Source organism: Xiphophorus maculatus, chromosome 5 (genome assembly GCF_002775205.1).
Source record: "Xiphophorus maculatus strain JP 163 A chromosome 5, X_maculatus-5.0-male, whole genome shotgun sequence".
In the NCBI taxonomy this organism is placed as follows: domain Eukaryota; kingdom Metazoa; phylum Chordata; class Actinopteri; order Cyprinodontiformes; family Poeciliidae; genus Xiphophorus; species Xiphophorus maculatus.
In genome coordinates, this window is record NC_036447.1 from 6,576,978 (window position 1) to 6,601,882 (window position 24,905).

The 24,905-nt window shown below is 38.5% G+C and overlaps 3 protein-coding genes across 8 annotated transcripts in view; 1 reads left to right on the forward strand and 2 right to left on the reverse strand.

Annotated features, from left to right (window-relative positions):
• Positions 1–139: 139 nt before the first annotated feature.
• lgsn (lengsin, lens protein with glutamine synthetase domain) lies at positions 140–6,202 on the forward strand. Its single transcript, XM_014473415.2, has 4 exons — positions 140–573; positions 1,957–2,611; positions 4,142–4,308; positions 4,891–6,202. The coding sequence occupies exons 1-4, from the start codon at positions 550–552 to the stop codon at positions 6,082–6,084; spliced, it is 2,040 nt and encodes a 679-aa protein (XP_014328901.1). The 5' UTR covers positions 140–549; the 3' UTR covers positions 6,085–6,202.
• On the reverse strand, positions 6,153–19,818 carry LOC106700023 (protein FAM83B-like). Its single transcript, XM_014473414.2, has 5 exons — positions 19,707–19,818; positions 17,671–18,115; positions 13,778–13,942; positions 11,567–11,691; positions 6,153–9,801 (listed from the first exon to the last, which is right to left on the reverse strand). Exons 2-5 carry the CDS (start codon positions 18,091–18,093, stop codon positions 7,866–7,868), a joined length of 2,649 nt encoding a protein of 882 aa, XP_014328900.1. The 5' UTR covers positions 18,094–18,115; positions 19,707–19,818; the 3' UTR covers positions 6,153–7,865.
• A 2,728-nt stretch (positions 19,819–22,546) lies between these two features.
• LOC102216694 (myomesin-2-like) overlaps positions 22,547–24,905 on the reverse strand; it is a 34,723-nt gene continuing 32,364 nt past the window's right edge. For all 6 annotated transcript variants that reach the window (XM_023334092.1, XM_023334091.1, XM_023334090.1 and 3 more), the window contains 4 exons: positions 24,842–24,878; positions 24,742–24,764; positions 24,471–24,526; positions 22,547–23,251 (listed from right to left, as the gene is read on the reverse strand). In XM_023334092.1, the coding sequence (XP_023189860.1) occupies positions 22,763–23,251; positions 24,471–24,526; positions 24,742–24,764; positions 24,842–24,878 (605 nt within the window). In that variant the 3' untranslated portion in view covers positions 22,547–22,762. The remainder of the gene's footprint in view (positions 23,252–24,470; positions 24,527–24,741; positions 24,765–24,841; positions 24,879–24,905) is intronic.

Genomic DNA, 24,905 nt, shown 5'->3' on the forward strand with positions numbered 1-24,905 from the left:
ATCAATAAACATCACAATTAAACATATTGCATATATATTCCCCATATTTTATTTTTATTATTGTATAAAATGTACATTGGGGTGGGCAATATGGACTTAAAAATGTATCACAATATTTTGTGGTACTATCTCCTTGAGTTTAAATCAAAACCTGTAAAAAGTTAAGAACCAAAATCACATGGAAAGATCAACAAAAAACGACGATAATGTTCTGCCTTTTTGGTGACTAAATGTCAGTTAACTGACTTCCACCAGACTCTGGATAATAGGTTTAGAAATCCTGATCTTTCTTTCTGGAAACTGCTCAGATCTGCAGTTTCAATTATTCCCGTTTTCCACCAATAGGATGAGAGCAACATTGTTTCAGTCCCTGCCAGTGGCTGGCTGGTGCCAGTTTGCAGCTGGTCTCCAGTGGCTGTCGGGGTTGGAGAGAATGTTCTAATCCGTCACCATTGTACCAATTGTCTATAAAAATTAATGTGCAAGTGAAGCTCTGCCTTCAAATGGGGGCAAATCAAATTCCAATTTCCAATTAATCAGCACAAAGACATGAATGACTCTGAAGATTTCAAGGTAACAATTCAACATCTACTTTTTCCTTTTTTAGTTGAATTTACTGTAAAGGTGTGCAACGAATATAGATTGTATTTTAATCGAAAAATATAAATTAAGCATTTTTTTATTTTCAATGATACAAACATTTTTTATTGTTTTTTTGTCTCTTATTTTATTGTAAAGTACAAAATGTATCTTCATAACTTTTATTACATTTCTTGTTGTACTAGCCTGACCGTTTATCTCGCCTCTAATCTTTCGCCCACTGACTTGGATTCCGTCCGTTAGAATTTCAACCGGGCCAATCAGTGAACAGAAGTCGATTGTCGACGTAGATTTTCTGCGCCGTTTTAGAATTGTAGCCTACCTCTAGTTTTAGCAATGGCGGCAGAGGAAGTGAACGAAGCCGTTCAGTCTGTGCTTGCTACGCTTTAAAACACTGAATTAGCATTAACAGCCGTCATGTTCGGCTTAGCAAAGCTAAACGTTGTTTACAGCACAGAACATTGGCAACTTCCGGTAAGCGTTATAAAGTCGAACTGGCGCATTACATACGTCACGGGCAAACGTTAGCGATTGGGTAACATTTAAAACGTCAACAAACAATCGCTTCTCAATAACTAAGGCGGGTAAAGTTATACTCAAAAATTATACTCAAGAAAGAGTAGTTCTACTTCAACATATTTTTAAAAAGTAGCTGTCCAAGAAATTACTCAACTAAGAGTAAAAAGGTTTTTGGCAAAAAGCCCAGTCAAGTACTGAGTCAAATTATCGATCATTTAATATTTAAGAATTACATAAACAGACGGAACAAAATGTAAAGCTAAGTGGAAATTTTGGTATTTTAAAGACTGAAATTAAAATAATTTATATAACAAAATCAGGCAAAAGAAAATTTTTTCCAATTCAGTTTCTGTCAAAATAAAACTGATGAAACTTTAACAAAAATTGCAGATATGTGTTTGTGTCTGGTGAATTTTTGGTTAAAATTTGTTTGTTCTTCATTCAGTGGGTAGAAAATCCAGAAAGTTTACTCAAGTAGGAGTAGCGATACTTAATAATTTTACACTCAAGTAACAGTAAAAAGTACAGTGTAGTAAAAATACTTCTAAAGGTATATTTTTGCTTCAAAATGTTACTTAAGTAAATGTAACTAGCTGCTACCCAACTCTGTCAATAGGCGAGGGTAAAGCAAAGCGTAGAACAAGGACCTATTTTTATAAGGCTAATCATCTTCGTAATATTTATTACAAAGATGTTTGAACAAACAACAAAAATGTTGTCTTGTTATGTTTCAGTGCCAACACATTTTTATCGTAGGAATCCAATGACAAATAAAATCCTTTAATTATTGATTTGTCAGTGTCTCAGCATCAGTTTTGGGACTTTTTTTTGTTACAGGAGAGTCACAGCAGAAGCAAAGACCAAACAGATGGAACAAAAATGAGTCTAGGCAAAGAAGAGAAAGGAGTTAAAGTAACTAAGAAGTATGTACCTCTGATGGGTCAAAGTTGCAGAGGAGGAGATCCATCTCCTGACCAAAGTTTGGCCAGCTCTGAAACGCCATCAGTGCCTCTTCCATTTTCCGCATCTGGTCCCCAAGATGAAGATCTGCGACTGGAGGAACGTCCACATAGGGAGGACTGGATGAAGGACGAATCATCCCAGACAAAGGTGTCGTTTGGTGGACTTGGTGTCCACCAGCAGACCATGGAGGAGCTGAAGAGCATCCTGAGGGACAGTCATCTGCTCAGCGTCCGAGGGAGAGAGGAGGGGAAACCAGGAAGTCCGTTTACGTACCTCCATGGGAGCAGCAGCGGCGAACGCGAGAGACGGGGGGACGATGACAATCCTCACAGGACGTTCAGCACCTTCAAACCTCAGTCGGATGCTTCCAGAAGGGGGGGCAACTCCAGAGAAAGTACACCTATTCATCTGCCCCCCACTGTGGATGCATCCAGCTCAATCAGGTCTGCTGCCAAAACAAATAGGCAGCCTGGAGTCAGGATCTGCGCACATTCAAGCAGCAGAGCCTGGGGAGAGACGGGAGATTCAGGTCAGTGACGCTCAGAGTCGGGCAGTAACTAGTTAGTTACTTAAGTAACTTTTTGAAAAAAAATTACTTTTAGAAGTATTTTTACTACAATGTACTTTTTACTCTTACTTCAGTGACTCTATCATAAAGTGTCATCAGAGTTGGGTAGTAATTTACATTTACTTGATTAACATTTTTGGGGAAAAATAATTACTTACAGGAGTATTCTCACTATGCTGTACGGTTTACTTTTACTTGAGTAATTTTATTATGAAGTATTTCTACTCTTACTTGAGTAAAAATTTCTACCCACTGAATGAAAAACACGTTTTAACCAAAATTTCACCAGACACACACCTGCTGTTTTTGTTAAAGTTTCATATGTTTTTTATTGAAAGAAACTGATTTGGAAAAAGATTTATTTTATCTGTTTTTCTTTGGGGGTTTTTTGCTACCTGTATGAATTATTGACTCTTTTTTTTTTTACCTTAAAATACTAAAAATTTCTTTTTAAATTTATATTTTGGTCCATGAGATTGTGTAATTTGTGAAAATTAAATTATGATAATTTGATTAGTACCTGAGTAGACGTTTTACAAATACTTTTTTATGGCCATGTTTTACTTTTACTTGGGTAAAAATATGTTGAAATAGTATTTTTGAGTAGTCTGCCCATCTCTGATGATGCTTTGGGGGAAAGACAAGTTAGTAGAAATATTTATAAACAGATCAAGATTTAAAAATAATTTAGCTTTACAAGTTTTTATGGTTGTAGACAATGACAAAGCATAATGCCTAATAAGCTTCATATTTAATTTTATTGTACTTTAAAAGCTTTGATTATTTATTTAGACAAAGTCCTTCTAGTGCACGGGTGTTCAAAGTGTGGCTCTAGGGCCATTTGTGGCCCCTGCACTGGTTTTGTGTGGCCCCTGACCACAATTCAAGAATAATTTAAATAAATTAGGACAAAATTACAGCTTTTAAATTAAAATCAACTTTCAAAAACTGATAATCTTTTCCAAGCTTTGTGTTTCTGCACATCATTGACTTCTACTTCAAAGTACACCTTGGGGGTTGTAGGTCATGAAGTTTCCATGACAACCACCTGGAAAATATCAACATGACAGGGGATTGTTTGAGAGTCATGCCTAGAAAAGGCCTTTTTTGTTCCACAATCACAAATATAAACATCTGGAACCTGCTAAACTGTTCTAGACCTTTTAAAAAATAAATTTTTTTTAGACTAGTGGCCTTATTGAATGGTAAATAGACAGGAAATATGGTAAAGAGGAAAAGAGAGAAGGGGAAGACATGGAGCAAATGGCCCTGGGAATTGAACACAGTTTTCCACCAATAATTGTGGCATTATTGATTTGTTCCTCACTGAGTAAATTAACTTAACTGATTTTTATATCTTTACCTGGAAGCCAACAAATGTATCCGGTGTTAGACTTTATGTTCGTAAAAGTTCTTCAGAGAACACTTGAACAATAAGTTTTAGAAATAAAACATATTTATTCAGGTCAGATGTTAAATTGTTTTCCACAGATAACGACAACAAAGCCGTTGAATTCTCCAGCAACTTGAGGTTTTTCTCAGCCATGGAGCAAATCAAGCAGCAGATCGCAAGAGAAAACATCAACTTCGTCCGTTTTGAGGCCACCGATCTCCACGGAGTGTCGCGGTCCAAGACGGTGCCTGTCCGCTTCTTCCATGTAATAAATTCAAATTATTCTTTACCGTATTTATTCGGGTGTATTTATGTATAATGACAGAGACAGAACTTAATTTAAGTGTCAGTTGGTTTCTGAGAGTAAGGAGAAGAAGAAAAGGTATTTTGTTTCTCTAACTTAGGCTATGTTCACACAGCAGGCAAATGCAACCCATATCTGACTTTTTCACCGCTGTCTGAATGATCCAATCCTGATTTTTTTCACATTCCCTCTGTACCCCGTCCCCAAAAACCCAATCTGTTACTTCAATATTTGTTACTAAATCAAATATATACCCGATTGGTTTTGAAGCGTCTGCAGTCGCTTCAAAACTGAGCTTAAAACAAGCTCACATGTCTTGCTGTAAGTTAGTTTTGTCTTATTTCAAGTGAAATATTCACACTAAACTAGACAAAAATACTTTGTCAGATTTTGTTTTTGCAGAGTGAACAGCCACACACATAAAAAAAAAGTCTGAACTGCTGTGTGAACATAGACTAAAACTAAACCATCACTAAAGGCTCTACAATCCTGTAAAGTTTCTAAAATGTTTGTTTGTATTTAATGTTTGTACTGTCATCACAGGAGAAAGCAATATATGGGGTTCCCATGCCAAGAAGCTATTTGGAGCTGACCCTGAGCCCAAAGAGCAACGAAGTGGACCACGCCAACACCGCCATCTTCAGCAGTGATGTTCTTCTGATCCCTGACCTTTCAACTTTCAGAGTCCTGCCTTGGGCTGAGCAGACAGCACGGGTCATATGTGATCCATGCACCATAACAGGAAGCCCCCTCCGCACCTCGCCTCGCCTTATAGCGAAGCAGCTGCTCGGTCAGCTCCAAAGCTTGGGATTCTCCCTGCACTCATCGTTCACCTACGAGTGCTGTGTTCTGGGAGCGCCGGACAGAATCGGTCCAAAGACGCTGCTGTTCCCTGCCACCACGCTGCTGAGCAACCACGACCTCCCGTTCTTCCAGCAGCTGGTGGACAGCATGTACTGCATGGGCGCAGACATCGACAGCATCGCCTCTGCTAGTGGACCCGGCCAGATGGAGATCAATTTGAGGCCGGAGTTTGGGATCGCAGCTGCAGACAGCGCCTTTACCTTCCGTACTGGCATTAAAGAAATGGCTCGTAAGCACAGCTACATCGCCAGCTTTTTTACCGATGACGGTCTGTATAACGCCGGTGTGCTCTCCCATAGCCTATGGGACGCTAATGGGCGGCGCAGTCTCTTCCAGAGTGGCGAAAAGGAAGTAGATCTGTCTGAGATTGGTAGAAAATGGCTGGCGGGGCTCCTCACCCACTCTGCAGCGCTCAGCTGCCTGATGTCACCCGGCCTGGGCTGCCGGAGCCACATCGCCAAAACCATAAAAGACCCCAAGCAAGTTCTGTATGCCACCTGTGGCTGCAATGACAACAGCAGTTCCTTCAATATCAAATGTCACGGCGGGAGGGAGACACACATCGACAACAAGCTAGGTTCAGCTATGGCGAACCCTTATATCGTCCTGGCTGCTACGGCGGCCGCAGGACTGGACGGCATCAGGAGAAACCTGAACATTGAGAACATTCTGAACAAAACCCCCGGCCAGCAGAGGGAGTTCGCCATTCCCGTGAAGCTGGACAGCGCGCTGGAGGCGTTGGCGGAGGATCACGTCATCTGCAGCGCCCTCGGAGAGCCGTTTGTTCAATACTTCATCGCCATGAAGAAGTTTGAGATCGAGACCCAAGAGCTGGACGATGAGAGGAACAAGTGCCTTGAGTATTTCATTTGAACTTATTTGTGGTGTTTTCGCTCATAATTTTACAGATGAAACAGTTTCTCTCGTCAAGCAAGACAAAGTTTTCCTCAGATATTTTATTAAAAATGAATAAAAGTGAATTCTGAAGTCATGAGATGTATGATTCATTATTGTTTCATCAACATCATAAAAACATGATGCATTTTACACAATAGCAAAATGGAGAAGACACTGTTATATTAGAAAGCAGATAAAATCTGCTTTAATATTATAAAGCATTTTCTTCATCTTGTGTCGTTTGCTTACATCCACCTGAAGCCACATGTAAAATGTAATCTAAAAATCTTGGAAAAAAATATTTATTTAAATTGACTACATGGCTGCAAGAGTTCATGAATAGAGACTTTTGTTAAAAAACAGAATTATGTTTAAATCATGACACTGTGGGGAGAAGATGCCGAATCTCCTCTCTTTCTCTCTGGGAACATCAACCAAATTATTTAAACAAAATTTGCTAAAATATTATAAAATGTACACTTAGCCGTGGTAAAAACAACTTATTCTCTGTTTTAAAATATAAAAGATTTTGTCTTTACAAAACACAAATTTCACCACATCATAATTTATTAAAACAAAGATGAAGCAAAATGGAAAAGTACTTTCTTTTTACCATAACTGTACAGTAATATTTAATATTTACATGGATTTATTTGGGACACATTGCACCTTACTGTTTCAATATTATTAGAAAATCCCTGCTTTAGTTACAGATTTCTTGTCCAGTAGAACTACTGCAACACATTTAATAAAAATAAAAATACTCTTCAACAGAAAAACTTGCAAAGTGCAGATATGTAAACATTAGGTGTGTAAACATCAGGGTTGGGTATGGGATCCAAGCAACAACACAACGTAAGAGAGAGAAGCCTCAACTTCTCTTTGACCTTTCATCTCTCCGTATCCCTGCTGTCTATCTACGTGTAGCAGTTTCCTCCCTTCCTACTTCTCTCTATTACCTGTAAGCAAAGCTTTTCATTCTCTGTATTTCATGACATTTGGAGACACATAATCATGGAAATGTTAAAATCCAGCCCTCTTGTCCATTGTCTGTAAATGCTTATGCTTGTAGAGGCACAGGTGTCTGGAGGCCTTTCTCCGGTGGTTATCGGATGAGAGACACCCTGGACAGAGACCAGTTAGCCACACAGTTGCGTTTTTGGACTGTGGGAGGAAGTGGGAGTACCTGGAGGGAACTCACCATGCTCTGGGAGAACATGCAATCTCCATGCAGAAAGGCCACATGTTGGGGTACCAACCCAGGTCCGTTTTGCTGCAAGGAAACAGTCCTAGCAACTACTGCACCATGCTAAAGTCAATGCTAAAATCTCACAAATAATTTAGTAAAATAGTTTATTTGCAAATGCAGAAATTTTATTATATTTTTGAACTATGATGAGAGGTCTGGTTTATTGGTACTTAGTGTCAGAAATATCTTGAAAAACGTAATTTTGACTCCTTTGTATGTCTGCTACATGTGAAGATTGAAGAATCTCATTTATTTTGGATTTTATGTGTATTTTTCAATTTGCCTCTTGTTAAACATGACAGTTTATAACCCCTGCTGCTACTGTTGATTTATCCCATTGGATTCACATTAAGCTATAAATAGAATATAGAAAATTACCTTCAATCATGAAGGTATGGATTGACACATCACCTGTATGAATTGTCCCACAGTGGGACATACTGATCAAAACTGCAAAGGTTCAACTTAGAGAAGGACCAAACTGACCAGCGCCCCCTACCGGATGTGCCTATTTATTTTTATTCATCAGATTTCCCATTCGCTGCATTAGTCGCCCCAGTTTGTTGTCAGCGCCCCCTTGTGTCTGATGCGTACGAAAGTCGTCACCGCGTCTAGTTAGGGACAAGCTTTTCAGTTTGTCTGAGGTCTTCGTTGACCTTCCTGTCTTATCCAGGTGGATGTTATCATTGCTAATCAGGAGCTCATAGCGACTGTAAGCCCTTTCTTTCTTGACTTGAGAGCCCGACGCTGCTTCTTTGTCCGGAGCGCCTGTTGACCCTTGGTCCTGATCTGCCGAAGGGGTTGTCTTTCTTTTGCTTGATCGCTGAGAGGACAGCTTTGAGAAAGGAGATTTCTGTTTCTCTGTCCGTCTTTCTGTCTCCGATAGCCCACTGAGAGAGTTTTGCTGCTGGGACGTTTCTGTTGATGGTTCTTTCATATTCAGTCGCCCTAAAGAAGACGCTTTAAAAAGGTCTGCCTGGAGCGCTCGGTTTGAGTCCGAAGTGTCCTGGGATTTCAGTATGGACTGTTTCTCTTTCATGGAGATTTTCTTTTCCTTCAGCGTGTGCTCTTTCTTTGTAGTAACTCGACCAAATTCTGCTGAAGGTACATGAAGGGATTTGTTTCCTTCTCTTGGAGGAGGTGAGTCTATTTTATTTTGGATCGAACCATAACTTTCACCAGCCCTATGATGATGATTTGATTCTACAGGTAAGCTTGATTTCTTAAGGTGTTCTCCCTGGACAACACTCTCATCTTCAAATCTCATTTCATTTTTGTCTCTAAGTGCTGATTCAAAGCGATCACCACGAGCGTTTAATGCCTCTTTTTCTTCAGGCATCTCTGTCAAAGACTCCATCACCCTGGACTGCCTGAGACTGCCAGAAATTAAACTAGAGATCTTGAGAGTTGAATCACTGAGTTTTGAATCTAATCCAGTATCTGATTGTGTCCCTGCAGGAGCATAGTTGTGCACAGGCATCGCCTTTCGATCGGCACCCATTTTGATATTGCTGTGAGAGGCCGAGCGTTTACTATCCATGAAACTTTGTTCTGTTCTGTCAGATTCCTTAAAGAGTTCATTGTCTTTCAGATTGAGAGTGTTTTCTGTATTTGGATTCATTTCTACACCCCTCGGTCTTCCATGATGAGTTCTCATATGTTGCGGTCTTTCTGCAGTTGAGTGCAAGGATCGCAACGATTCTTGACTTTGCCTGAGATTGGCATGTTCCTGCAAGCTTAGCCTTTTTAGCCTCGTTTCCTCCATTCTAGACTTAATGTTCATTGACCTGTTGTGAATCATCTGTGACTGATACTCATTTAAGCCCATGTGACTGCTATGTGGACTACCCACAGGGGGCTCTGCATCAGGAGGTATATCGCTCTGTATTAGGTATGTGTCCATCTTCCATTTGTTAAGAGATGTTTCAGAGTTGAACGGTATCAGATTGTGGTCTGTGCCATAGCGAGTCTGGTGCCTCAGGTGCTGCTGAGATGCTCTGTTTGGTTGCTGCACGTCTCTGCTGTGCCTTGGGGGGGTGCCAAAAAGAGGAACTCCAAGGTTCTTGGTTCCCATTCTCAGGCGACTCGTGGAATTCAACTTCTGCAAATCTCCACCATAACTGTGACCTCTCATTAAGTTCCCTGTGTCTGTAAAGTGAGACTGATGCAGCATCTCCTGCACACTGAAGCCCCTGTTTAAAGTGGCTGCATCATTAAACCTGTCGTTTATTGAAACTGTCATGTTAGGTCTGGATTTCATGTGAATATTGAGAGAAAGCTGACTGGACTTTGGGTACGTAGATGTAAGACTCCCAGTGGACAGAGCTTCAGGAATTATGGATCGACCGTATAATCTTCTGAACTCCTCATCGTAGGAAGAAACTAGTTGACCGGTAATAACTAGGACCATGCTCAGGTTGATCTTCTCAAAGGACCAGGTGTAGCTTGAAAAACACAAAAGACACAGTATATGAGGGAGTATTGCAGTATAAAAGATGTTGCTAATAGCTAACACAATAAACATCTACATGTTTTAGCAGTCAGCCATGACATAGCTAGAGGGAAGGCAAGGTAAGAGCCATGGCAAGATGAGAGGCAAGAGGCAAGGCCTAGTTTATTTGAATAGGACATTTCAGCAACAAGGGCTGTCATGTAGGCCTATTACACCAACAGTTTGGGGCCAGTCCCCAAATTTGAGGGAACGCAAGAGGCAAGACAGGGCATGGCAAAAGACAAAGCAAGAGGCAAGCTAGCAGAGACTTTTGTATTTTTACAAAACATTTCAGCAACAAGGGCTCCCATGCAGGCCTATTGCACCAACTACTTAGGGGCCTGTTTCGGTTCCCGAACATGTTTTAAAATCAATTTTGTGTTTTTTCCACAGGTTCAAATCGGGCACTGCTGAACGGTTGGTTTTTCTGTGCAACAGTGACATGACAGATCATCTGAACAAAGAAATGCCTAACAAAAATGCCAGAGAAGAATATGCAGTGGTCTGTTGAGGAAACCCAGCTACTGATTTCATTTTGGGCTCAAAAGCAAAGTCATGCCATCTCCGTTATCACCTGGTAAATGCGTCACTGTACAAAGTTATCAATTTCTCTGTTGTTTTTTGACATTAGCCTCTGTAACAGAGAGAAAAATGTGTGTGTATGTGAATTTTACCCAAAATATTAATAATAGTATGTATTTATAATGAGATTTTTAATCAATGCATATGTTTAGAACCACCTAGTGGTGTGATGAGTAACTGCATGCAACGGGTCCTTCGGCTCTGAAGCAGCTCTTCACTACTGTTTTTTTTTTTTTACTTAGGGTCATATTTTTCTAGTTCACCAATTAATGAAATACTATAAGAACTTCTAACATCTAAGAATATAATTTGTAAAGTTTTCTTGTGGTTGGGCTGGAAAAATATGACCCTATGAGTGGGAGCTGCGCCAGCTGGTGACTGACCACTCAGTCGCATCACTGACTGTCTTTTATTTGTCACATGTGGGGCCACTTGCATGCAGTCAGAAGTCACATTGTGAAGAGTGTTTTATTCTTTGTCGTACGAGGTGGGTTCAAATATAAATTATTGATTTGTTTTTAAAAAAATGTGTTTTGTGAATATCTTAACTGCTTTGGCAGTTGTCTGTTATTTTACTGTTTTGTGTTGATGGATGTTATTTTTGAATGATTCATGGAATAAGAATGTTTTATTTTGTGGAATTAACTGTCTTATCGTTTTAAACTATACAATCACATCTAAAAAAAAAAAAAACAGAATCCTGAGGAATGCTGGTGGAGCTGTGGGGCCACTTGCATGCAGTCAGGAGTCACATTGTGAAGAATGTTTTATTCTTTGTCGTATTAGTGAAGAAGGTGACAAACATCAAGCGAGGAAGACTACACCTGTCTGTTGTATCTAGTAACGGTGAACACTGTATTGGTGATCAGATGAAAGTTCAATGGATGTGGAAATTAAAGTAATGCCCACAGCTCAGTCGGTTCAGCCATCTTGCTAGTACGCTCTCCTACCACGGTGTGTAACACACTGTGGACAATGCATGATTGGTTCCCCAAACAAAGCACCAAAGTTTGAAGGCAAACAAACTGAATCAGTTCAAGAGCAAGAGTATTTTCAGTGGAATCATGCTAATAATCTTATGAGCAGGGCTTTTATGGACCCAGCATATAGATTTTGACCCATCAAGACTGACTCACCTATATGTTCCATATAAAACCGTCTGGCAGTCCACCAGAATAAACCGCTGTTCCAAGCCTCCATGAAACTTCGCTGCCGACCGACACTGATACTGTTCCCCCTGAACCGTCCGAACACGAAGGCTCTGAAAGAGACGAACAAAAAGTCTAGTTTAGAGGCTAAGGATATCTATCGATCCATTATCTTAGACTTTTTTCTGCCTGCGGCTAGCAGCTGTTTTCCTAGACTGTAGCAGCAACCCTAAAGATCTCTATATCAGTTAATAGTGATGGATGTGGCCTTGATTCATAAAAATTAAATATAATCATGTAAAGGAATCTTATGTGATCAGACTGAGCTAATTCAGGACTGTTGTGATAAGAGGTTGTAACTAGCATAAAACCGGTACGGTGGCGTAAACAAATTTTTGTTATGTCAGCAGCCTTTTCGAAAGAAAAACTCCGGATTATAACTGGAATGTGACTTTGCCTGTTTCAAAGCCACTGGAGTGGATGGAGGCTGTATAAAGCATGTTTGACATCATTTACAAAGAAAAAGAAAATAAAACAGGAACATTTCCAACGCAGTGGCTTTTGTTCTCTGGGGTATTTCAGTATCTAACCATTTGTGGTTAAGCGCTGGGTGTTTTTAGATGACAGATCCCGTGTGCGGTGAAAAACGTGCAGCAATAAAACAAAGATTCCCATTTGGGATAATTGTTGCTTGAATGTTACAGCAACACTGAGGATTAATAGTATTTAGAGCTTTTTATTGTGACTCCCAGAAAGAGTCAAACCCAAATGAGTCACTTTAATGTAAATAGTAACGGAAAACATAGTGAACTTATAGCTCTGTCAGTTCAACCACTCCTAAAACCATCCAGTGAACATTTTCCAGGTTTTTTTTATTACCACTAGTGACAGATAAACTCTACAAGATCAAACTTGTCAGTTTTTACAAGGTCGATGTTATGATGTGGCGGCTGAGTGCTTTGCACTACAATCACAAAGCTGCCATTGTGCTCTCCCTCCTCACACGTTGTTTGCACTGCTGAAACATCATCCTGATGCCATTTAACAGGAAAACCCAGCCGCACTGACACAGTTGTGCCGTACAATAAGAAGTAGCAAAGCAAAGAGAAAGGATAGACTTTTTAATATGTGTGTGCAGAAATTAGCCTTAGTTGAATAATTACTGGAAGAAGGGCAATGCTACAGGCAACATGCAGAGATGTTTTCCTTTTAAGTTCCAGGGAACCTTTTAGAGAATATCTTAACGAGGTAAACCAACACTGGCTTGTTTGTTTACTCCAATTATAGATTTTTTAATTCCTGCCTTTCCGTGAAATCTCTTGAGATCATCTTACCTGAAGTCACTTTGCCAATCCTTAAACCTTTAAAATGTGTCCAGAGGAGACATACCTGTCACTCACTCATTCCTACAGTCTGACCTAGCATAGCATGCTCATTGGAGGTTAAATCAGGTTAAGATAGTTAAGTTTAATAGTGTGTTTACTTGATATATTGATTTTTACTGCTACATGCTGCTATACTTTGGAAACTGATGGAAACGACGGGGTGTTGCAGATGCAAATAGTTTTAAAATATCAGTGGCTGATGACAGCAAGCAGCCAGAGGGAAATATTCACTTAGGAAAATAAGGAGTTTACCTTGTTTTAGAATTTTCAGTGAGCTAAATGGAAAATGTATCCCTCATAACTTCAACAAGTTCAAGTAAGTTTATTTATCCAACACATTTAAAAAAAAATGCAATTTTGACTGAAGTGCTGTACAGAGGACAGAAAAGTCCAAAAGCACACTGTCTGTGACGCATCTTTATTTTACTTAAAGCTGCAAAACTGAACTTTAAAGAAAAACTTTTCTTAACATGTTTGTTAAAACTGGCACCATATACTGACAGTTTGATATGAGACAGATAATCTGTGAAAAAAAAATCTCCTCTTCCTCCTGGAAACAACCAATCAGAGCCAGGAGGAGGGTCTTAGCGCTGTCAATCATTCTTGTCGTGAGTGCTATGCTAGTTACCATAGACACCAATGACGGCGGATAAACGGTTTTCCTGTAACATTCAGTTGTTTCTCAGATTATACTGGCACAACATGGTGACAGCTTTAACAAATATAAAAGCTATATACTGCAGCTTTAATGCTAATCAAAAGGTCCAGCTCCATCCCACATGATTGATTGATTGATTGATTTTATTTTTTTTACCTTGATGTCGTGGAGGTTAATGCCCATACTGCGTGACATGTTGAGGAAGCTGCTGACCCGGGAGTCATCCAGGAGGATGTAGACTACCACCCCTCTGAGAGCCGCGCTGATTAGCTCCTTAAAAATGTCCACATCGGTGAAAACGTCCATCGCTATGGCAACAATCTGCAGGCGCACAAACACAAATACACAGGATTCAATCATATTTGTTCTGTTGTAAACAGAGTTACAGCTTTAGCTTCACAAAAGGTGGATAGTTGAGCTAATCTCTCATCTAAGCAACCGAATTCAGGACTTATTAATTTTGTAAAACTCAACAAATTATTACATAACTGAACAATTCTAGATCTGGGCACAGCAACCAATTTGTTTAATCTTTTGTTTGTTTCATTGTCAATTCATTATCTAAAATTAGACAGAGTATGGCGCACCTGCAAACCCTTTAAGACATAACAGTCCAGTTAAGCTGACACGCCTATTAGTTGTGGTTTCTACAAGTTTGGCTTTCATGGAGTCAAGGAGAAAATCATTAGATTTAGATAATTAATTTCATTTTTTTTGTAGCTACCAAGCCATTCAAGAGACACAGCAAACACGCAGAAGATGGTGCTGTGGTTTTATCTACATGCAAAACAGTCTGCGTGTTGAAAAACCAACAGTGCCCATCCCTGAACGCCTCGTCAGCTCAAGAAAACAAGCTAGTGGGAATAAGTATCTGGATTAATTGACTGCTTTATGGGTGGACTCTCTATAAAGTAACCTGTCAATATAATTTATGATTAGATTTAATTCCCCCGAAAACTCAAAAAGATTGGTTTTGCAAGATGGGTGGAATGAGAAACAAACTGTACTGAATGGGTTGTGGAATGCTTCCCAGTGACGATCAGTTCCTGTTTGACCTGTTTCTGTAACAACTGTCACAACTGCACAAACCGGCATGGAAACCCAGACATGCACTCATGCTCAGTCTGTATCCATGGCCAATAGGCAGAATGAGCCTCCAGTTGTTGTTTGGACCTGCCATAAACTGAAACATGTGTTGAGAAAGTGGCTGCACAAAAAGCTTTGTTGGGCTTGAGCAGATACACAGGTAATCATTTACATTCACACGTAAAAAGCTCTTCCATCTGCAGCTTTAGTAGCTTGACTAGTTCACAGAACAACAGTATATGTATGTGAAAGTATATTTAGGTATATTGTGACTGGAATATTTTGGACAGAGACTTTGGATGTGGTACTTGAGCTGAAGCAGGGGTGTGCAAACATTTTGTCATGTTGGCCAAAATTGTTGAGTCAAAACTAAGAAAATAATAATAAATAAATAAAATCAAGCTATAAAGTCAATTGGTGTCCATTTTTTGTACAAAATTGATGTTATTTTTCAGGATTATGTGCAACATTAAGTCTGACATTAGATATCAGTTAAACACAAGAGGTCCGAGGATGAATGTGAGAAAATGTAAAAAAGTTCAAGGACTGTAAATACGTTTGCAAGTAATTTTGTAGATCCTAATGGTGTACATTTAGTGAGTAGATGTATTAAACATAATGTGCTTTCAATGTGCAATGTGGAAACAATTAACCTATTTACGATTAATTGTCGATAAATGGTTTATTAGTTCCAATCGATTCACTAACTTCCCCTTAGATCTTCTTTTAGTGTTGTAGTTCAGCCGCCATCCAGCAGAGGGCGCCACTGGTCACACATAAGCGGAGCCACTTACAAAACCAAAGATGGCGGCTGGGCCATGTGAGAACGGGAATGAGAAAAGGTCCAAACTATCCGGTGTTGGATGTAAAATGCTCCTTATGCGGTTCTGTTTTGAAATTTTAACACTCGACAAGCTCCGTAAGTTTCACGATGTCTTTGTTTTTAATCCAGTATATTATGAAAAATGTGTTTCTTTATGTTATGGGAAGACAGTCGAAAAATGGCGACTTATTGCTCATTAATGAGAAATAGCATCCTTAGCCATGTTTAGTGCTAAGCAGGAAATGTTCGGCAGGCAGAAGCATCCGAAGCCGATAAAGCGCAGCGCTCATGTTTTAACTTTAGTATCATGTTTACAGAGTTTAAACTAAACCCACAGAAGCAGTGGCATCTGGTTTAACAGGTTACTGGAAAAATGATTTTATTCCAGTTAGTGAGCACGTTTAGAAAGAGGTGTTTTCTTTTTCTGAAAACTAAAAGATGTCAGCTGACAATCCAGTGCATAATCGTTTCAGGTAGTTTTAACCAACATACAAATTGAGAAGAAAAAAACACTTAAGTGAAGTTCCCTCATCAAATTAAACGAGACGACCTCTGGAAACTTTAAATTAAAATCTTTAACATTATAACATTATATAGCATAGATGAAACGTTTTGCTGCAGCACATTGTTTGACACCAAGCTCGTTTAAATTGAAGACGGTTGAGGACCAACGTCTTTCAGGTGAAAATATATAGAAATATTATTGCATATTACAATTGACTAGGTAAAATAATATAATTGTTGCATGGGAAAAAGGGTCCCGGTGCATCTATTTAGCTGCGTCTAAAGGTGGGACAACCAGCAGTTTTCCCCCTTCATTGATGAACTCATCATCTAAAAACAGTTTTTGATATTTACCCAGGTCATTTTTGTCTGGTCTTAAAAAAGAACTGCAAAAAAATCAGTAAAACTTTGCACATATGCCCTGTAAATACGCTGTTAAGGAGATATCATTCAAGAGGCACACACAGAGATAGAAAATAAAAATAACTCGGAGGTTATTTGTAAAGGATATTGATTATTCTAATCAGACTACAAAGCACCTTTCAATAATGTGAAAAAGCAGATTAGTAAATAGAAGATTTTAAATGCATTTTAGAATTCTTCTGCAAAAATATAAAACCGTACCAAGTATTTTTGTCTAGTTTCTTGTGTGAATGTCTTAGTAATCTATGACAAAAATAACTGACAACTAATTAGCTTTTCAGGAATATGTTGGAGTTTGTCTTGAGTTAATAATTCATTAATATGGATAAAACAATCCTACTTCCACTGGCAGATTATTTCACTTGTAACAAGAAATTTGTACCATCTTTTAAGGAAAATAATCTGCCAGTCATCTAAATTAAGGAATTATTTACTTAAGTTCCTATTTCTTGCTGAAAAGTTACTTGTAAGTTGGTTTTGTCTTATTTGTATGATGGTCTATTAGGGCCATTGTAGATAGAAAAAAAGTAGTAAATTTATGCTGAAAAAGTCAGAAATTTTGAGATTAATCTCAGAAATTATCTAGAAAAAAACATGGAAATTTCTGAGTTTGAAAAGTCCAAACATTTGCAAGAAAAACGGGAGTTTGAAGAGTCAAAAATGTTCAACTTCTGAAACTGAAAAGTTCTAAAAGTAGAACATTTTTTACTTTTGAAACTCATAAATTTTCAAGCTTTTTCTAGAATAGTGCTGAAGTTAATCTAAAAACTTATAAGTTTAAAAAAAATGATTCTCAAATTTACAAGCTCAGAAATTTCTAATTTTCTTCTAGTGAATTTCTAAGAGTAATCTCAAAATGTCAGACTTTTACCATTTAATTTTTGACTTTTGGAGCTCAGAAGTGTCCAAGTTTATTCTAGAAAATGTCTAAAAATTAGTCTAAAAATAAAAAACACTGTTGTAAATTTCAAGCCCACCAAGTCTTAAAACTTCACCACCTTCTTAAACCTCATTGTACTCAAGTAAGAGTAATTCAGCATATTCTATTCAGGTAGTAACTAATCAAATTATCATTTAATATTTAAAAATTACATAATCTGATTGACCAAAATCTGAAGCTATGTGGATATTTTGGTATTTAAAAGTTATTTCCACTAGAAACTACGGCTGTGTTTTTGCAGTGTACAGAGAACAGGTAGGGTTCAGATCTCACCTGTCGCGCCTGCTGGATCTGTTTCCGCACCACCTCTTTAATGGTCGGCGTGTTCTGCCGGGGCGGGTGGAACAGCAGGCTGATGCTGGTGTCGGCGGCGTCCGGCCGGGCCTGCGGCCAGCCCAGCTCCAGCTCCGGAACCTCCTCATCGGACTCGCTGGGGAAGTAGGTAGAGGGGCTGACCCGGTCTGCGTTTCCCGAGTCCTCATCCACAGCCGGTAGCTCTGCGCTTTCCAAAATGAAGCGGATCTCCTCCTCGGACAGGAAGTGGCTGACCTGCTCCGCCTGCAGGTACTCCTCGTAGGCGTCGACGCCGCCGCACAGCAGGGCGTAGACGGCCAGGCGGTACGACTCCCGGTAGTGAGGCTGGATGTAGAGGCTCTCGTCCTCAACGGAGGACAGCTCGGACAGATTGGACTCCATGGATGACGGATTCACTCCGAGTCTGCGTGTGAAAGCATCGCATCAGTTTAATGTTTATAATTCAGGTTTCACCGTCTGGTTTAAAAAGGTGGAGAAAAACGTATCAGACCAGATATTTGTTCTAATATTTGTTTTCAATAAAGTAGATGCAGAGTTCGGTAGTAACTAGGCCTCAATTTAACTCAATTACATTTACTTGAACGATGTTTTTGAACAAATTTACTTTCAGGAGTATTTTTACTATGCTATACTTCGAGTAATATTGTTATGAAGTATTTCTACTCGTAAAATTTCTGGATTTTCTACCCACTGAATGAAAAACACAAAATGTTTTAACCAAAAATTATCCAGACTCAGACAAACACCTGCAGTTTCTGCACAAGCTTGTTTATTTAAAGTATTTTTAATTTAAATAAACTAATGTGGAATAATTTTCTTTTGCCTGATTTCGTTATGTTTTGTGACTTGTTTGAATTATCATAGTTTTTGTTATTAAAATACCAAAACTTCCACAAAATCAGACTTTTTTGATCTGTCTGATTAAGTAATTTTAAAATCTTAAATGATTGATAATTTGATTAGTTACTCGGTACTCAAGTAGACTTTTTACGAAATACCTTTTTACTCTTACTTCTTAGATAGCTACTTGGATTTGAGTAAAAATATGTGGAAGTAGTGCTACTTTTACTTGGAGTACAATTTTTGTGTACTATGGTAGTAACTATTTACATTTGATGAGTTGTATGTGCCTGAGTACTTCTAGGATTAGTTTTGCATGGTGTACTTTTTACTTCACTAATGTTACGATGGTTTATAAATATAAACCTTCTGGATTTTCTACCACTGTGAGTAATTTCATCAAATGAACAAAACCATGTTTATAAAAAATCCATGGGACGCAAATGCAGACTTATAGTTTCTGTCAAAGTAACGTAACTATTAATTACATTTACTCAGTTACATTAACTTGTTTTTGCTTTTTGGAAAGAATGTACTTTGATGAGTAGTTTTACTGTACCTTTACTTTTTACTTTACTTGAGTCATACTACTACTACTATATAGTAGTATATAATAAAGTATCATAAACCTTCTGGGTACTCTATATACTTTAAGTAACTTGAATGAAAGAAACAAAGTATCACCAAAAAATATCTACATATTATGTCAAAGTGAGACGTCTTGTTTATATGCAGTCTTTCTTGTTTTACATAAATACAAATATATATATATACAGTATATAAAGTAAAATTACTGCATAGTAATTTAACTTTATACATTTTTTTTCATTTTACTCTTTCAAATACCAGAATGTAAACATAACTTTATATTTTTCTGTCATTTTTAAATAATAAATCAGATGTTATGATCAATTTCTTGGGATTTAAATATTCTAAATACTTTTTTACTCTTTTACTTGTTGAAAAATATGTTGTAGTAGGGCTTTTATTATTTAGTACAATGTCGGGTACTCTATCCACCTCTAAGTAGAAGAAATTCTTGTTCAATTATTGTTCTTGCAGTGAGAGGCTGTTAAACTGGAATTAAAAACAGATTAAATTCCCAGTCAGACTGCATAAAACTCTAATTACCAAACCAAACAGAAAATACTTACTTGATCACTGCAAATCCTGGTTTCCTGTTCTGCTGTGAACCTCAAGCATATTAAAATATATAGAAACTAAAAGCCCAGTGTTCGTCCGTCTGCCTCCAGCAGAGCAGCCCATCTGAACTCTATCAGAACCAAGAACCTGCTGTACCTGCCCCGTTTCCTCCACTCACAGAAACTGTGACAAGCTCCGCCCACCTGAGCTCACCTGGCTCCGAGGAACAGGTTTGTTCAGCTGGTTACCTGCCAATCACTCTGCTGGGTCTGAGCGCCACCATTTTACCTTTCAGCTCAACTCACTGCTGCTGAATCTACGATGATGATGATGATGATGATGATGATGATGAGGGGATTTTATTGTCACCAAAAAGCAAAAAAAAAAAAAATCACTTATAACAAGACATTTTCCTTTTGTTATAAGTGAAATAATTCTTCAGGTTAACTATATTTTTTCATTAGTATTAAAAAATTATTTACTTTAAAAAAGCTCCTATATTTTGCTGAAAAGTTATTTTGTCTTATTTTAAGTGCACCAAGATAGTACTAAGATAATAATCTAATTATTAAAATTATATAATTATTATAATTATATAATTATGACATAATATTAAGATGCACTTGAAAGAAGACCCAAAATACTGTTTCTTTTTTTTTTTGCAGTGCTCTAGACTTTTCCTCTTCTTGTTTTGTAGTGCAGTGGTCCCCAACCCCCGGGCCGCGGACCGGTACCGGCCAGTGGACCAATTGGTACCGGGCCACGTGAGAAATAATTAAATATTTCCGTGTAATGTATTGGGTCTCCTCCCCCGGTTTCTGTTCCCGGTTTCTATTCCTACACGCAACCCCCCCCCCCCCCCCCCCCACTGTTGTAATGAATGTAAAGCTTGTGATTTACACTGCAAAAACACAAAACTTACTAAGTATTTTTATCTAGTATCACAAATAAATTTGTACACTTGAATAAGACAAAACTAGCAAGATATAGGAGCTTGTTTCAAGTGACACATTTCTTCATGTTGAAAAAATACTAGTTTTATTTCACTTAAACTATACAATTTTCCAATAATCTGCCAGTGGAACTAGTATTTTTTTAAAAAAAAAAAATCAATATTAAGGAAATATTTACTTACAAGCTCCTTTATGTGGCTGAAAAGTTGCATGTAGGCTAAGTTGGTATTTTTTCATGTATTATATACCAGCATATTTTGCATAGAAACCGGACCAAACATACTTGGCAAGACTTTAAGTTTTTGCAGTGTACTAGACTTTTCGAGTCTCTTATTCATCCTCTCATTTTGTGATGAAGCAGAGAACAGAATGAGGTTGATGAGTGTATTTTATTGCCATTACAAAGCACTGCAGAGAAAAAAACAACAACAACAAAAAAACAGGACAATCCACGAACAGATGGACTGGTCTGGCACCGGGATGAAGGCAGGAAGTAAATATGTTTATTTACATTCCCAGTAGCAGGTTTTATTTATAATGACATTATTTAAATTAAGTCTAATAGGAGAGAGAGAGCAAAAACTAACGCGGTATTCTGGTGAATCGCCTACTTTAGCTGCGTTTCCATTTACTTATAATTGCGCAAATTGGAATTACGGAAATAGATTTAGGCTACTTAATAAAAACACGTCAATTTTGAAAAAAAAAAAAAAAAAAAACCCTCACGTTTTCTGATAAGTTTTTGCACTAGAATGAGGTTTTTCTGTCCGCCTCAAAATGAGTTTATTTTGCAAAACGGCAACGGAAGCGCATTTTTTCGCATCACACGAGTCACGTGATCTACAAACGGATATTAATAATGGCGGAAAAAATGAACAATACGACGATATATATATTTTTAAATCTGTGTAACATATTTAGCATCCCAATTCACATTACTTAGTGTGGATAAAAACCAGGATATTATCATAAATCAACTTAAACATTGGACGCTATGCTGCCAACACTTAGCTTTCGTCAAGAGATCATAAGCGGAAGTGAGAGCGTTGCCATGGTGGCGGCAATGTACGGCTAACCGTTGCCTTGGTAACCGCCATAAACAAGAAGACAGGAAGTGGGATTGATGGTGCCCAGTATGTTTTTTTAATGACTTGTCGCCGAACAAATTTATTCACATGTGATTTTTGTTGCATTTCTTATTTAATGGAAATCAAAAACATTAGTTTTTTTCAACCATGGCGAAATATTGACATTTCATGCAAATTTGTATTGAAAACGCAGCTGCTGTGGATCTAAAGTATTTGGGTAAATATGAATTCATTTTCCTGTCATAACTTCTTTTTAAAACATAATAATGTAATATTTTTTGCTATTTTGTTTTACACTAAAAGCTGGGAAAACTGACCGCTTTAGTTTGTCTGCATGGAGGATTAAAGCTGGTGTCATTTTCCACCCCAACAATAATGATTTCTTGGCAATAAGGGAATAAAACAAGATGAAGTCGTTCAACTGAAACTGCTCTAACAAGGTCTGCTTATAAAACATTAACGTGCACTGCAAAAACATAACGTTGTCTAGCTTCTAGTGCAAATATTTTAGTACACTTGAAATAAGACGAAAGTAACTTAGAAGTAAATTTTCAGCCAGACATAGGTGCGTGTCTTTAGTAAATTATTCCTTAATATAGATTTTTTTAAGTGCTATTTCCACTGGCAGATTATTTAACTAAAAACACATGAAAAATGTCTTGTTATAAGTGAAATAATCTCCCAGTGGAACTAGTGTGTTTTCATCCATATTAAGGAATTATTTACTTAAAACATGCACCTTTATCTTGCTGAAAAGTTACTTGTTAGTTTTATTTCTAGTATACCAAGATATTTGCACTATATGTAGACCTATAATACTTGGTAAGATTTTGTTTTTGCAGTGTAGTAGACATTTTGTTTCTCTTTTTTCTTCCTTCTCTTGTTGTGTAGTGAATGTAAAGCTTGTATTTAAGTATAAGCAGCAGTTTTTAATTTTTAAGCTAAAGAAACTAAACATCTCCCATTTTCAGCCTCCATGTTTCCAGCAGTGAATGTTTTGCTCTCAGACGTCGATGCCTCTTCCGCTCACTTTCTGGGTGGGGTGGGAGACTTCATGAACCGGGGCGGGGTCGGGGACTTGACACTGCGGGGAGGAGTGGGCGACTTGGTGCCAGGGGTGGCGGCGGGGGCCGGGGTCGGGCTCTTCACGGACTGAGCCGGGGTCTGGGGCTTGGATGGGGTCGGGGTCTTGGAGGGCGCCGGGGATTTTGGCGGCACAGGCTGGGCTGGCGGCGGCGCCGCTCTAGGCTGTCCCAGTTTGGGCTCGGGGATCGGCTCGCCGTGCCGGTAGACGCTGACGGTGATCTCCACGAACTCGCCGCCGTACTTGTTCCGCACGTTGATGCTGTACTTGCCGGAGTCGTCGGTGGTGACTTTATTGATGACCAGGCTGGCGAACTTCCCGCCGTCGAACGTCACCCTGGTGTGCTCGTTGGAGGCCACTTCCTGCTCGTTTTTGAACCAGGTGACCTCGGGGGTCGGCTCGCCCCACACGGTGCAGGTCAGGCTCAGAGACTGGACGGGACGGCAGAGTTTAACATGATATAACATGATAACAAAACTAAAAAAAGAGTAAATTTCACATGATTCCTCCCCTTTAAAGCTGTAGATCTTTGCACTGGCGACATGTGCTGAGAATAAATAATTCTGTGTTTTCCTCTGTCTCTTTTAGCTAGCTGCAAAGCTAATGAAAATGTCATGTTGGGAAAGGCTAAGGGATATGACACAGAGGGAACGCCCTAGCTCAGATAGAGGCTAACAAAGGGACTCACAAACGTTTGCTTGATGCCATTTTGTCCTGCCAGCTCCTAAAGGTAGCATGAGAAATGGACCAGCTGTATTTTGGTATTAATAAATTAAATTCATGAATTCAACTCACTGACTCTTCTTCAACCTCATACATGAAGAACTCAGCATGGAGAACGGATAATTCTCCTTATCTTAAGTTTGGCAGCGATTGGTATCAGAGGAAATACCAGTTTGATAAACTGGTTATAGATCTATTTACTGTCTGCCTTGTTTTCTGTTTCCCCGTCTGGGGTTTTGTTTAATAAAACATCTTTTACAAGAAAAGCAAAAATAATTTTAAGGTGTTACCTTCAGAAAACCAAAATGAAACACTTTTTTATTTTTTATTTTCTCTTACAGTTTTGCAGTTGTTTAGCTGATAGTCTGAGACTTCTGTGAAAACAGAAGAATGTCTTTAAAAATGTGTTTTTGTCTGTTGACAGTGAAGGATGTGAACTGCTTTACAAGATGTAACTGGAATCTCTCTGTCTTGGTCTGGAATAACGAACCCAGAAATCCTTACTGACCCTTTAAACCAGTTTATGCACTTGAATCTGTTGTGGAAGGTTATTGCATCATAGCAAATACTGCAGCCAAGGAAGGTCAGACCTTGAATTTAGGCAAATCCTGACTTCAGATTATTCCAAATTTTGACTTTTTGATTGAAAAGGTTTTGGGATCAATTAAATTTGCATAGTTTTATTTTAAAAAAAGAGGGTGAAAATGTTTTAAAATCTAAAATTCAGCAGTTCTTGTTCTCGTTTTGTGTCTCTTTTTATAAGTATGTTCCAGCCCTGATGCTATTTTGTCTCGCTCCAGCATTCGTTCGTCAGGAATGCTGCTGCGGCAGTTCAGCGCTGACCCTTGACCTTCTCAGCACAGAGCTGATTTTACCGTGCGAAACAAACATTTCTTTAAGGTCGATGTGGGCCTGAAAGCTTCTCACCTTCTCCTCCATGATGGTGACCACATCGGGCAGTCCACCCACCACTCTGCCGCGGTCTGGAACAAAACAAACATCAGGACTCAAAAACTCACATAAAGAACAAACAAAAACCCATTTCTGGAGCTCAAAGCACGATTAAAATGTTGGTAAAAGTCCTTTACTTTAGGATTTCTACCTTTTTGTGAGTATAAAATAATAAATAAGCTAAATTTAGTTATTGTGAGGGAATAAATACACGTTTGGTGTCAACATTAAAAAGAAATCTACTTACTCTTCTCAGCAAATGCAGCTGCCCTAAAACCCAAAAGGTTCAGTGTTATTAAAATGATTTGGATCCATATTGACAAACTATTATTTTCCAAGCGACTTACTTAAGCCGTAGATACTCTTCATAGGCATCAGTGTATGCTGTGAAAACAAAATACATAAATCAAT

Excerpts from the sequence above, each read along its gene's own strand:
- LOC106700023 (XM_014473414.2), bottom strand. The coding sequence starts at position 18,093 with ATGGAGTCCAATCTGTCCGAGCTGTCCTCCGTTGAGGACGAGAGCCTC. Across the intron at positions 13,943-17,670 it reads AGATCCAGCAGGCGCGACAG|ATTGTTGCCATAGCGATGGA; the intron begins GTGAGATCTGAA and ends GTGCGCCTGCAG. Across the intron at positions 9,802-11,566 it reads GTTTTATATGGAACATATAG|CTACACCTGGTCCTTTGAGA; the intron begins GTGAGTCAGTCT and ends GTGTTTTTCAAG.
- lgsn (XM_014473415.2), top strand. The coding sequence starts at position 550 with ATGAATGACTCTGAAGATTTCAAG. Across the intron at positions 574-1,956 it reads ATGACTCTGAAGATTTCAAG|GAGAGTCACAGCAGAAGCAA; the intron begins GTAACAATTCAA and ends TTTTTGTTACAG. Across the intron at positions 4,309-4,890 it reads TGCCTGTCCGCTTCTTCCAT|GAGAAAGCAATATATGGGGT; the intron begins GTAATAAATTCA and ends CTGTCATCACAG.